The sequence below is a fragment of the Amphiprion ocellaris genome, chromosome 8, assembly GCF_022539595.1.
Source record: "Amphiprion ocellaris isolate individual 3 ecotype Okinawa chromosome 8, ASM2253959v1, whole genome shotgun sequence".
Lineage (NCBI taxonomy): Eukaryota > Metazoa > Chordata > Actinopteri > Pomacentridae > Amphiprion > Amphiprion ocellaris.
This window is the reverse complement of record NC_072773.1, coordinates 24713479-24727823: the sequence shown is the minus strand read 5'-3', so window position 1 is coordinate 24727823 and position 14345 is coordinate 24713479. Positions and strand designations below refer to the sequence as shown.

Below are 14345 nucleotides of genomic sequence, written 5' to 3'. Positions count from 1 at the left end.
GTGAGTAGTTTGTGGGTTGACATGACTTGTCTGGCAGAATTTGAAATAGTGGGATACATTAGCTCACGCAAGGCTGGGTGAGGTTGCAAAAATGGACCACTAAAAGAGAGGCCTTGGTTCTCTCTATAAATAATGCCCACACAGCAGGATAATAGCTTTTCAACCTTGTGATAGTGACCAAAGGGAAAAACATATCATCCTCCATCCTCTGCCTGTCTGGAAGTCATGTTTCACTCATTCAGTCACACAGTTCATGAACGTGTGAATTATGTCAGTAATGGACAGCAAACCTTGACACATAATAAGAGGTGTTCAGGAACTTAAAGGCTGTATGGTGACTGACCTGTTTGTAGAAAATGTAAGGTGGGAGTTGGAGCTGTGTAGAACCTCTCCAGTAATGGCATGGAAGTGGACAGCAAAGGTGAGCACTATTCCCAGGGGGAAAGCTTTCAGGCTCTCTTTGGTGTTCGTGTAGAGGACTGGACTGGTACTGAAGCGCACATAGGACACAGGCAGCACCTGAGGAACGAAGGGTTGTAGTCATTAAGCAAAGAGACTGTGCCATCTGTCATTTCAAGACAGTATTATTCAGAATTGGCCTTTAGCAGTACATTACTGGCAGCTCATGGTTCAGTATGGCATATGACAGATGACATTTGTTACAAAGATTGTGCATAAAAATCCACAATAGCAGAATATCCTTCCCGTATTCTTGCTAGCTTGGGCCTAATGCAGGGAAAAGGTGCAGCTTCATGTTTTGCAGTAAAATGCAAAAGGAGAAAAAAAAATGTTTTTGTAATATAAGCCACACTGCATTGCTATAAAACTATTTTTTCTTGTATATCATTGATCTAATTTACTGTATATTTTAATAAATGTTTTGCTCCATATTGTATACTGTAATATTTTAATAAATCCTCTGAACCACAAACCATTGGTATGAAATTCATATTATTCATTTATTTTTCAAATCGCCAAAATGACACCATTTAATATGGCCTAAAACTGTAACCGTCTCATTCAAAACTGTGCCAAAAAATTGGAATGACTAGATTATGTACGGAACAAAAAAATTGCAATTTTCAGCACAAGCCTGAAGTCATGACTGCCTCAGCTATGGCGGTCATGTGAAAAACATTTTGAGTCTTTATGGCTGAACTGCAGATTGTGCATACACAAATAGGAGACAAGCGGTATGGAGACACATGAAAAATGTAAGCAGTAAAATAATTATAGCATGTAGAGTCACATTATTTTCCAGGATTTGTTACACCTTTACCCCATTAGAAAATGCCATACATGTTGATTTTATTCCTTTTCATTTTTGTAACATCAGTAATCAAATAAATTCAACTTGTTTTAATTTATGGCACGGTAAGTTTGTCACGCTGCACTAAGACATTTTTCAGTTCTCTCTACTTGTAACTGGGGTTATGCCGTTTGAATAGGCTTTATATTGCAGTGAACTGGGTACCTTGGAAAATGAAACATCGAAAAGTTTCAGCAGTCTGACATAAACAGTTTCTGGCAGAAGGTCAGGAGATGAATTTCATTCTCAATATCCAGAGGACAATGCTTTTGAAAGCAAAAATCTCAAACAATTTTTATGCAGTGACTCTTATACTGACCTTCACAGCAAGGATAAGAGTTTGATTGACACCAAAGGTCTCCTGTGAGGTGATCAGCAGAGAAGATATGCCAGTGAGAGAGCCAGAGAGGAGAAAGCCCTTATAATCCACTTGAGCAACAACACTTTGTTCAGGGTAATCCAGCATCCGGTAGGAAAGTGCACCAACACCATCCCTATTAAAGAAAGGAAAATACAATCAGAACAAGTGTTTCTAAGTTCTATGGATGTACAAGAAAATATACTTCCACATATGTATTTGGAACAGATAAAATCCACTGTGCAGGCACTTGCAACTCACCTGTTAGTTTGGAGTTTGAGGGCTGAGTTTGGAGCCATCAGTAACTCCCCAGCCTCTATTTCAGGATTAAGCATCTGCAGCTTGTCATAGACCTTGATCAAAGCAAAATGTTGAAACTCCAATTATTAGAGGGCTTTAATCATTGTTTGATGTTTCTGCAGTAGTGACATGTCATAGTTTAATATAGTTTGAAGCTGGATGCATTCAACTCCAACTAATCTGCAGTGTTATCACTTCACAAAATTAACAACTTCAGATATCCCAAAGCTTAGCAATTTCAGTGCTCTGGTGCGTTTAATGCCAGCTTTCCCCATTATGAAGAAGCAGCAGGGAGGGCATGATCATGATAAGCAAAGTATTTCATAAAAGGTGTCTTTCCAAAATATCTGCACACAAGGTATTTATGATGCTGGCGGTAAACACAAATACAGTGTTTACGGGGTGTTTTCTTTAGGTGTATCGGAGTTGTACCTGGATCTGGACCTCGTCTCTGAGCTCTTGCAGGTTGCCCATTAGCTGCCGTGCACTGTGGTCAGTAACTCTGAGCACCACCTTCAGTCCTGTCCGCCCTCTCGTTCTTCCAGTCACCCTCATGCCAAAGTTGTGCTCTGACTGAAGCGCCAAGCTAGCCTGCATAGGACAGGGACCATTATGACAATGGTAAAAATAGCAGCAGCAAATCAAATAAAAAGGCAGCAGTGATGAGGAAGCAGGAACAAGGCAGAGGCTGACAAGAAAGCAGAGACAAGGCAGATGCTGGTTCTTAAAAATCTTGCTGTAATGGACAGACAGCATATCTTAAGTTAATCTGATAAAAGGATCAAAAGGAACAGGAGCCAAAAATAGAAATGGTTCAGTGGCAGAAACTGAATGTAATGTCAAATGCAAGAGCAAAAATCCTGAGCGCAGGGTACCTCAATATGTCTTGGCTGGACATCCAGGATGTCTCTCTTGGTGGTGGACCAGTGAAAGGTAAAACCAGGTAAAGCACTACCAAAGGAGAATGGTGTTTGACTAGTAGTCAGACCCATCACATATACAGGCATCTAGAAAAAGACAGAAAATGTATCAAGGTAATTAGTGATATCATTTAAGAAGAGTATGGAAGATTATATTACAACATACTTTAAGTATTTTCTTCATAATATAGCACAAAATATTCATACCTGTGTTTCTGTCTTCATTCTTGTAATAGGTGCTCTGATTCGAATGGCAGTCAAAACTACAACCTCCACTTCTACTTGATCCTGAGGACACAAGAGAATGAGCTTCTAAAGTGGAATAGCTAACTGAGCCATACACTGGTTAACATCACTGATTCATATTTACCTGAGACACGACGACTAGCTTTCCAGTCTCGGCATCAATAGCTTGGACCAGTCCAGTCACAGTAACATTACCAATAGCAATGCCTCTGACGTGGCCCATAGCATTAACTGAAGCTATCTCCTCATTGGAAATAGAAAAAATGATGTTGGACTGAGGCTGAGGGCCACCTTCGGATGTGATCTATAAATGACAGCAGGAATGAAAAGAGGAAGGAGAGTGTGAAAAAGAGAGAATGAGGAAAAAAATGAGAAAAATCTGAGCATCAGTCTCGTGAGAGATCTTGAACACTTAAAGAGTATAGTCAACAGTTTTCATCAATGCAGAGCCAGATACTAATGTGCTGAAAGCCATTATGTTTTGTGTGTTAAACTACTCGTGTTTTTACAAAATTGAAATCCAACACAAATAATGTGTAGTGTATTACTGAGTTTAATGATCACCAATTAGGAAGCTACTTGGATAGATGGTAAATGCTTTCTAATTATGGTATGAGATGAGGCAAATGACAGACAAGCTGGATGTTTAAACCAAGAGCAATTATGCCAACATCATCTTCCAGAAGCATTCTGGCAGAGGGTTCTTCTGGAAGATAAACTAAGGACCAGATGAACTCCTCTGGCAAGATGAATTTGAGCCAGCTGTTTGCCGACCCAGCCTAAGCATCAATATTCCACATACCTGCATCATTGCTCCAATTAGCAGGGTGATTTTCCTTGGGATGAGTTTGAATGGCGCAAAAACCTAGGGAAAAAAGATGCGTCTTTTCTAAAACGTGCAACACATGAAAGTCAAAGTTTGAACTAACATTCTCAAAAAACACTAAATTATACCTCAATTGGCTGTGGTGTAGAAGCAATTTTTCTCCCATTTTTATCCACAACAACAGCTGATAGAGTGGTCTGATCAACAGAGACACCTTTCACCAGGAAAACTGCAGTATCGCTTTCTGTGGACTCTGTTACTGGTCTGCAGAAGAGACATTTAGAAATGAACAAAAAGCATTGCATGTCACACTCTCAACCTAAAGAACTAATGTCACAGTACTTACCTTAGAGAGACTATTGCAGAAGCTGCCTTGAGTTTAAGATTCATGAACTGAAAATAACTGGCTGGAAAGGGCTTTTTATTATCATCCAAGACTCTGACATAGGCTTTCACAGATTTGCCAATCTCCACCTGTAATCGAGATGAATAACCACCATCAGTACAGAAATAATAACTCTGGTTGACAGTTGGGCGAAATCAAATGATGGCAGTTGAAGAAAGGCTGCCTTTAACTAAAAATTGGAAGGAAAGTGCTAGAACCATATTTAGTGCTTGGATGTCACTGAGGTATTTCAGGGATGTGTGATATGATAGAGATTATCTAGCCAAGCAGTGCCTGGACCCTCCAAGATGAAGGATTATGGAGCTGGAAACTGACCTTGTCAACCACCCTCACATAAACCTCCAGGATGTCAGACACATGTACTGTGGCTGTGGCAGGTGCTGGAAAAGCCAGACAAAGGTCATGAACCATCACATTCACCACACCTGGCTGGATGGGAGAAACCTGGGCACACACACCAAATGAAAACTCAATTCTCTGCATTCACAAAAAACATTTGTTAAACACTGGTGCAAGTAAATCTATAAGAAAAATAACTATAAGGTTTTCAGAAAATCACTCCTGTGGGTGTGCTTTCTTACCTGAGCTGTGCCGTGGGTCTCCTGGAACACCACATCCGCTATCCCTTTAACACTGGTATTGATATAAAAGTGTCCTGAGCCCTCTCGCAGGGCTAGGTTTGCCTACAAAAACAAAAAAGCACTCAGTGCCTTGTGACACAGCTCAAAATGATTATTCCACAATTCAGTAAATGAACCCAGTTCCCCCTTATGTCTTTCTGACAGACAGCTGGTCTTGCATGAGACATCAAAGTACATCCCTGAACACACTCACTCTTCAAAATCCTCTTACACAGGTCACTAGTTGTTATTCAACCCCCACACCTTCCAAACACTACTCCTATATCACACAGGATTAGGAGAAGCCTGCTGAGCAAAGAGTTAAGAGACACAAGTTTCCACTGCGTCTAGTGCCATGATTAGTAATGCTGTAATTCATTTAGTAGTCACCAGTGGAATTATATTAAATTCTATTGTTTTGGCTCTGCAATGGTGAAAAGACAAAATAATATCCCTTGCAATAAATTATCAAATTTAATTAAATTTTAGCCATCCAAGCATTGAAAAGCCAGTGTGTCTGTCAGAGTTCATGTTCGTAGGTGGAAAGCGACATACATGTGAATCCACAGCACTGATATTTCTGTCTCTTACTTTCACATCTAGGTGGTTGTATATGGTCACTGTAGCAGGAGAAACCTTCACATCTTCAACTAATAGGAGTTCCAGAGTAGCTGAGACTGGGGTCAAAGGCTCAAACTGCACAGGAGAGGAAAACAAGTGCAAAAATCAGTAGTACATTTATTACATATGTAAACAGACATCACCTGTATTTTAACAAATCCATATCTTAACAATTCTCAATTCTGATTCTTTGAGGGTCAGTATTACTACAACAGTAATATTGTGCTTTTAAATTAATTCAGTACATAATGTAATAATATAATTTTCTACTCTGAGTAGGTTTACTTTTTAAGTATGTTTTCCTGATTATAAATACATACGTTTATTAACATTTTCGATGCTGAGTTTTATAGTGTAGTATTACTATTCATTCTTAAATAAAGGATGTGAGCACTTATTAAACCTAATAAAATAAAATATGTAACGTAGTTACTGTTTTTCACTAATTGAGTTTAGCATAGCCAAAACCTGAAATTACATCTCCTTTGTGGAAGATGGTGATGTAGACTGGGTCACATGACATGAGTCTGCCATTGTGACAGAAAAAATACCAGAATATTGATGCAATCTTGAAAGTGTATCCTAGAAGGGGCAGTTACTTAAGTTAGTCGTTACATGCTATAAAGAATGCCTGTTCATGTTGCTACTGTGTCCTACTGTCTTTAGCATTTTGTTTGTTGATACCCAACCCTAGAGACAGTACAGACAGACACCATACTAGCAGTGCCCTTTATACAGGAAAAACTGGTTTTGGAAAGTATGTTGTAGATGAAACCACTTGAAAAAACAACATGTAATTACAATTATATATAACAACAGCATCAATAAAAAGGGTAAAATCTGCACAGAAAACCATACTTCTGCTTTTTCAGAGGAAGTGAAAAAGTTTGTTGACATGACTTTGTAGGTGAGTGACTGTTTTCACTTACTGGACTGGGAACTTGGGCTGCTGCTAAATGTGAAACCTGGTAACCCAGAGCTGTCGCTGTAATGGCTGCGATGCCTGTCTGTTGATGGACAAGAACTGTCTGCCGTCCTGTCAGAGTTGACAACAAAACAAAGAAGAAAGAAAGAAACCGTAATTACATGACACCAATCAAAATTTGTTCCTAAACTACTGAAGCGGTCAGGAAACAAAGATGCATTCCTGGTGATAGGTGAATGGATAATTCACTGTCCCTGCAGGTGTTTTCAGATTAAATCCTGCCAGAGATTTCTTTTTCTCATTTTGTTACCTCATCGCTTCAAAGTTAAGCCGACCACCCACTCTCTCCTAAAAACAAAACAAAATGCAATGCAGTCTTTTACCGTGAAGTTTCATCTGTTTGTTGCTGTCCTCAAGCAGCTGAAGCTCCATAGGCATAGTGGGTTCAATACTGGCCAGTGATATCTTTGTTGATTCCCACAACATGCTCAGAGAGCTGAAATTGTCAAACTTCCTTCCTTGTTGATCAAAAGCAGCCAAGTCCAAAACAGGGTTACGGTCATTTGAAACGGGTACCTAAAAAAAAACAACAAAAAAACCCCACTTTTCTACAAATATTATGGAACATTTTGCTTCCATTACGCAAAAATACTTAATCATTTTTAAAACAACTACAATCTGTTAATATTGCCAGAATCTTTTAGGAGGGTAGCTGTCATTTTCTTGAAATTACAGGTTATCTCTTTTTATAAGAAAAGCAGGTGTCTCCTTTCAGTACAAGATTATTTATATCAAAAGCTTTTTACAAATACCAAAAGAATATTTCTTCAGTGATTTCAGTATTTATAGTGTGAGGTAAAATTAAGAAGTAGAAAAATAACACTACAAAAAGTATCTACGCAGCAAAACACAGCAAAGGACAGCTTGCTGACGCTTTTGAAGGGTCTGCACACATACCATTTGTTTGTTCTGCTGCAGCAGCGGGCAGGTCAGATCCAGCTGTGGGCTGGTATACACTGGGACCAGGGTGAGGCGAGATGGAGGAGCACAAACAAACATAACCACTGCCGGCTCCACAGCAGGATAAGGATTGGTCACACTGGCCTTGTTCCCAACCGTCACCTCCAGCACCTGAATAATAACATAACAACTCAGTTGACAGATGACAAAATACAACAGCTGTATTTCTAGGCATCACAGTAATCTAGCGAGGACAGCTCCACACAGTGGTAATATAGTTAAGTATAGATAGATTGTAAGGCTTGGACTTTCAACTATACTTATAGTTGAAAAACTTATGGAACATAGCCACACAAATTTTAGATGGTGTCATGAATGGCAAATAGATATGATTTCAATTGCACACACCTGTTCTCCCAGGGCCCTGCAGGTTGCTCTGACCCAGTGCTGATTATAGTTGTGAGATGAGGGACTAGTCAGAGTAAGGCTGAGGCTGGCCTCATCCTCAGCACTCAAGTTACAGAAGAATTTTGAGGGCTCTAAAACCCAAGGCCGTGGCCCACCCTCAAACAACATGGTTTTGGATGATCCCAGAGTCACCACAGCGACGGATACAGGGTCAACTGCCTGCCAAAAAACATAATGTAAAATTATAAACAAGAATTTCTTGTAAGATAACACAAAATTTCAATAAATAAAAAACATTGTAATAAAGACATGTATTAATTTATATATTCTTGGTCATTCCACTGTGAGGAGGAACATACCTGAGAAAAGTTAAGCTGAAATACTCAGTATTACTAAGCAAAGATGCAGAATTGGGTCAACCTTTAGCTGCCAGGGCAAAACAAGTGAAGAAAATGTCTGCAATATTTTGAAGTATTTTGCTCAATACCATGATAAAAATACATAGCCTGCAAAGTGGTGCATCAAACAATACATTACTGATGACTGACAACTTGTAAAAAAAAGCAAAACAGAACAAAACACTGTTACTGTATCCATTTTTTAGGAATGACAGCATTTTTCAGTGCAGAGGATTTGGTCACATTATCCTAATACATGTCACTGTCATATTCTACCACAGCAGTCTGTTTCATTCGTGTGCCTTACCAGAGCTCTTGCACAGAAAACAAATCAATGCAGCAAGTGTATAATGCATAATTAAAATGCACAGAGGAAACCCAGGAGCAGAAAATTTTAACACTTGCTGATCATTGCATTTCTGCCTTGACAGTACAGGGGAGACTCCGTTCATGAATGTGAATGTGTGTGCATGAGTGAATTTGCTTCCTTAGAAGACAATAGCTCACTGGAGCTATGAGGGTTGAGTAACAAGAATGAAAGCAAATCACAGCAAAGACTATCGGTAATATCCAATACATTACAAGTTGCACAAAACACATTTTTACACACACAAAACAAATAACTACAAATTACAAAATCAAATTAGCAGGACAGCATGAATAGTTAAATCCTTCAGCAATTCACTTCAAAAGACCACAATGAGCCAAGTCATGCAAGGACAACACCTTTAGACTCACTCTGAGAGGAAGATAGGCAGCAATGGTGATCTTGGCACTGAGGTGAACGTTGCCATGAGTGTAGCTGATGGTAAGCATGGTGTACCCAGGGGCCAGAGCCTTGGCTCTCACTCCACTGCAGTGGTCCCGGCCTGGAGCCAGCCTCCCTGGATCAGGACGAACATGGTTGGAGAGAATTCAATATTACAATGTTGCAAAAAATAAGTGTTCACAGAGGTATACTCATTTATCATTCTATTTTAAAACACAGTGTGGTACACAGAGGTCTTATTTTTCTTAACACATTTTTCAGATCAATAAGATTCCAAAATGAAAAACTATAGATCCTGCAAACAAATGAACTCTCAAAGACATAAACTTTGTAGTGGCAATCTGAAATCAATAAAAAATTAATAATGCCTAAGTGCTAGCAAGAACTGTGCCCATAATATTTCTCACTGAGCAAGTTCACTGAGTTTTCCACTGAATGTATTGACAGTAATGTGGCTGTTGTACCGGCTCATCACAGTGGAGAGGGAGCTGAGCTGGAAAGTTAAGGTCTTGATTTACCAGTCAATCTACATTCCAACCCTTATCTATGGTCATGAGCTCTGGGTAGAGACAAAAAGATTGAGATCGTGGGTTATAAACGGCTGAAATGAGTTTCCTCCGTAGGGTGGCTGTGCTCAGCCTTAGAGATGGGATGAGGAGCTCGGACATCCGGAGGGACTGGCTCCTTCACGTCGACAGGAGCCAGTTGAGGTGGTTCGGACATTCGATTCGGATGCCTCTCGGGAGACTTTCTGTGGAGGTTTTCCGAGCATGTCCGCCTGGGAGGAGATCCAGGGGTAGACTCAGGGGTAGACCCAGAACTCGCTGGTGGGATTATATATCTCATCTGGCCTGGGTATACCTTGGGATCTTCCAGGAAAAATAGGAAACCATTGCTGGGGAGAGGGACGTCTGGAATGACCTGCTTCATCTGCTGCCTCTGTGGGTTGCCAGGATAAGAGGGAGGATGGATGGATGGATGGATGGATGGATGGATAGATGGATGGATGGATGGATGGATGGATGGATGGATGGATGGATGGATGAGTTGACAACTTTCCTGCACTATTGTTTTCATGGGATGTGCAAGGAAAATGAAAACCAAAGGAGCCCCTCCTACTGGACAATGGTATACCAAAAAGTAAACAACACAAATTTGGGAGGGAAGCAGATACACTGGGTCCTAAGTTGAGCCTCATAAACATTTATTTTCACTCCAGAATTGTTAGTAAACCATATCCACAAAACCTTTGCCCACAGTTCAAGCACCATTTACTGGCCAAAGTCATTATCACTCATAACTCAAATTGATTAACTTAGCCTAAAAAGAATGATCAATAAATAAGTGCAATAAATGAGCATCAGTAGGCGTGTGACCTTTAATGATTGCAAATATAGTTGAAGTGCACAAGCAAAGTAACCCAATTATAATAACAGTAGATCAGCTGTTATTCATAAGAATATTGTGCAAATGATTTTTTTCTTAAACCACCTACAACAGCATGTTTTAACCTGTGAGTCTGTCTGTGTGTTCATCATCAAGAACAAAGATGAATGTAGTTAGACACACAAATGACTACTGAGTACTCTTGACCTGAAAAGTCTGCATGTTGACAGATATGACATTTTTCAAAGATTTTGAGCAATTTGGAAAATTTGTTTCACCACACACCATAGTCTAATCACCAGGACTCACCGTCCAGCAGTTCGAAGACACCATGGTTCTCCTCCTCAACAAGCAGGTCAAAGTGGGAGCAGTCACTCAACATGACCTGCTCCTTTTCCACCTCCTCCAGCATCCCGAAAATCCTGAGCGGCAGATCCAGAACAAAGCCCAGCCTAGCCTCTACTGGGCAAGGGGCAAAATCCATGGCAACAGGCTCAACAACATACACCTACAAGAAAATAAGATCAGGAAAGTATTGAAGAGTGTTAGAACAAGGGAATGATAGTAAAATTGGGAGATTCAAGCTGTAAGACTAAAATTTAACAGAGATATATGATGAGTTTCGTGGCCACACAACTAATTTAGATAAAAAGATAATTCAACTGTCATATTTTTGCATTTGCATGATTGATAACAATGCACTGTGAAAATAATTATCTGCAATGTTAATGAATCCTCTTGAATCACTACCTCAAGCATAAATACTTCCACTGCATACAAATATTTTTAAAGACTAAAGAAGCCACTTGTTGAAAATTACAGTACAGGTCAGAAATATTAATAAAATTGTAACATTAACTTTTAGTTATTGTTTTAGTTACAAAGTGTAGATAAATACCTTTTAGTGTAAAATATTTTGCTGTAACACCCCACAATGACTATAAAACTTACAATCAAATCATTAAGCAAAGTCGTCAGGACAATCATGTGCCAAAACTTTCATATAAATATTCAACAGGTGAGTTGTTTTGCAATATGGCAGTTTTCCATGTCGAATTACCTTCATATGGCCGAAGTGTAGAGGGTTACGTAGATCATGAGCATAAATTACACTGACACCAATGTCAGTGACTGTAGTCATCACTCCTCTCACGGTCACTGTGGCGACAGCTGTATTGGAGGAAGTCCAGCTGAAATTCCCACTCCCTCCTGTCGCCTGCCACATGCACCAGAGAACAGGAGCCATCATGTGCAACAGAATGACACCTTTAATTTTTGATCTTACATAGAGGCGTCATGGTAAAATGACAACTTCAATTACAGTTTTGCAATTGTCCATGATTGTAAAATGCTAAAACTGACCACACAAGGTGTCATATGCTCACATTTTCTGCCCAGTAACTGATTACATGCTCACCAAGCACCATGTTTGAAAAGGAATAATTACCTTTATTGTGTACTGATAATCTCCGACTTTAGGCTGCCATGGAAATGTGAGAATACTGGGACTAAGAACTATGGGATTATAGATTTCCACATCCTGTTCATTGTGGACTGGATTGGCAAGTGCATGGATCCTTCCATTCTGAAACAGAACAGAGGTCAATGGAAATGATCAGGTGCTCTCTACGGCAGTGGAAAAAAGCTACACAAGGTTAATGCAATAATGATTCTCCAAATAAATTCTGACTGTTAAGGGTCAAAGTTGCAAATACACTCACTTCATCCACAACAGCTTTTAAGGTGGCATCAATGAGAGTTAGGCTGTCTTTCAGTGCTTTGACATGATGGTATGATCCATTCAGAGAAGACTCCAGGACTTCAAAATACTCCACAGGAAACTGAGTGTCAATACGAACATTCTGCAAAATCAAAATAACACAGATTTTTAAACTACTGTCTGAATTTGCTTTAATACACAGCTAGCAAAACACAATGCTAGTAATGGGGTGTGTCCATTACTTTATTTATGACTTTCACAATTGCTGTCACATTCTCTAGCAACATTTGCCACATTCACAAAGATACACAGGTAAATTCTTTTAAAGATTAACTAAGTGATTTTGTTGAAGCATACTTACATCAGAGAGGTAAATTTTGTTGCCAGTTTTATCAAATACTTCAATATGGATATCATATTCTCTGCCTGCTTCCAGAACCCAACTGTCTCCTGGATGAATTTTAAAACCTAAAACAAAGAAAAAAACAAAGGTTTCCTAAATCTTTCAAGAACTACACTATGAAATATTTTTTATTATGTTTTTAATGATCGGAGCTAGAACAAACCTAGGTAGCCTGGTTCAACAACATACAGGGTGCTGTTGGGTAGGCGAGATACTCCTTGCATTTGAAGGCCTGAGTAAATGCAACTAAGGAAAAGTAAATCAGGCGCACTCACTCACAACGACAGCTCTGAACTAAATAGATCAATTTTTGCCAAATGCATACTACTATTTTGTACATTTTAATCAGACTCTGCTCACAGATAAAAAACAAAAAACAAAAACAAGTCTTAAAGTAAAAACAACAATCATTGACTATACATTAGCAGAAGATGTCATGGTAAAGAACACTACATTATACCATTATATTAACTGGAGGTGTAATCTATCAAAAGGATACTCTTATGATCCAGCACCACATTGATGTGCCCCAGTTGTGCTGCTGTAACTCTGGAGGTCTTTTGATCCAGACTGGCCACAGCAACCTCTGGGTCTCCATTAGGGCCAACCACACTGTTCTGAAGGTGCAGTTCATACTGATCACAAGGCATAGAGAGCTCTGGACAAACACAACAAACAAACAGTTACTTAGGAGCTGGCATCACACTATTACACAGAGATTTGAAACTGAAAAAACAGCAGAACTGCTCCACTCATCTGTGACATCAATGATGCAACCACATTTTCACTTCATAGGTTAGCTAAACTAGGGCTTGAACGCTACAAACTGTGAAGTTGGTAGCTATATAATCAGGGACAGTAAAAGTAAACTGATGAACTTTGCTCATCACTCAACAGAGACAGACCTGTCATTGTGCCCTGCCTTATCTTCAGGACTCTGTATCGGATGGAAGTTCCTGCCATCAAGTAGACATCATGCGCAGGGCTCAACAGGATGTTCTCCAAGATCAGCAGCTTCACCTCTGCTGCACCCACATCCTGTGGTATGGATACCATGGTTACCAAACAACATAGCTTCAGCTTCCCGCCTTAACAAACCAGACCAAACTGTTTGCAGTGTTCAGAAATACTGATACAAAATAAAACCAATAAAATCAATCTGCACAAGGCTGTTTGTCAGTTTTTGAGAATTTTACACATGATCACAAAAATAACTTAACTTTGTTGGACTGTACTTTGTTTGAATATTTACTCAGATAAAAATGTTAGCTTGATAAAAAGTCATGCCAGCCACAAATTCTTAGACAAGACAGAAGTAAAACATAACTGCCACTGTTACTGTGATATCATATGTAAGGCACTGCTATTATGTAATCCTTTGCTATTTTTAGATGTCTGCATTTCAGGGGATGAGCACAGAGGGCCCAATTTAACTAGAACTTACTCTACTCTTCAGATTTCCTTATCTCTATTGAAATATGACCAGACAAACTTCAAGGATACCTGTGATTGTAACAATAAAGTGCAACTTTGTGCTGGCATCGACGGCCCAAAAAGATATCATTTGTATGACTTAAAAGCTTACCTTATACAGTGGCTCTTGTATTTTGGCCTTCAACTTAGCATGGCCTGTTTTCAGTCCTGACACCAAAATCATATCACCCTGTTTCCCAACACGCTCCATTTCAGATATGTATCCAGGGGGAGTGTATGTGGACTCAGAAAATTTAAGTACTCTTGAGGAGAGAAGAGAGACAGATCAGAAATATA

General features: G+C 39.4%; 1 protein-coding gene across 2 annotated transcripts in view; it reads right to left on the bottom strand.

The window, feature by feature from the left end:
* nup210 (nucleoporin 210) overlaps window positions 1-14345 on the bottom strand; it is a 32527-nt gene that overhangs the window by 13669 nt on the left and 4513 nt on the right. For both annotated transcript variants that reach the window (XM_023299247.3, XM_023299248.3), the window contains exons 5-31: window positions 14161-14311; window positions 13481-13613; window positions 13075-13233; window positions 12739-12807; window positions 12534-12640; window positions 12174-12314; window positions 11900-12037; window positions 11513-11668; window positions 10762-10960; window positions 9036-9181; window positions 7900-8118; window positions 7489-7662; window positions 6915-7107; window positions 6536-6642; window positions 5577-5681; window positions 4947-5048; window positions 4681-4809; window positions 4306-4433; window positions 4088-4223; window positions 3936-3998; window positions 3258-3437; window positions 3095-3175; window positions 2843-2974; window positions 2400-2558; window positions 1929-2020; window positions 1629-1803; window positions 344-519 (exon numbers count right to left, since the gene is read on the bottom strand). In XM_023299247.3, the coding sequence (XP_023155015.2) occupies window positions 344-519; window positions 1629-1803; window positions 1929-2020; window positions 2400-2558; window positions 2843-2974; window positions 3095-3175; window positions 3258-3437; window positions 3936-3998; window positions 4088-4223; window positions 4306-4433; window positions 4681-4809; window positions 4947-5048; window positions 5577-5681; window positions 6536-6642; window positions 6915-7107; window positions 7489-7662; window positions 7900-8118; window positions 9036-9181; window positions 10762-10960; window positions 11513-11668; window positions 11900-12037; window positions 12174-12314; window positions 12534-12640; window positions 12739-12807; window positions 13075-13233; window positions 13481-13613; window positions 14161-14311 (3750 nt within the window). The remainder of the gene's footprint in view (window positions 1-343; window positions 520-1628; window positions 1804-1928; window positions 2021-2399; window positions 2559-2842; window positions 2975-3094; window positions 3176-3257; window positions 3438-3935; window positions 3999-4087; window positions 4224-4305; window positions 4434-4680; window positions 4810-4946; window positions 5049-5576; window positions 5682-6535; window positions 6643-6914; window positions 7108-7488; window positions 7663-7899; window positions 8119-9035; window positions 9182-10761; window positions 10961-11512; window positions 11669-11899; window positions 12038-12173; window positions 12315-12533; window positions 12641-12738; window positions 12808-13074; window positions 13234-13480; window positions 13614-14160; window positions 14312-14345) is intronic.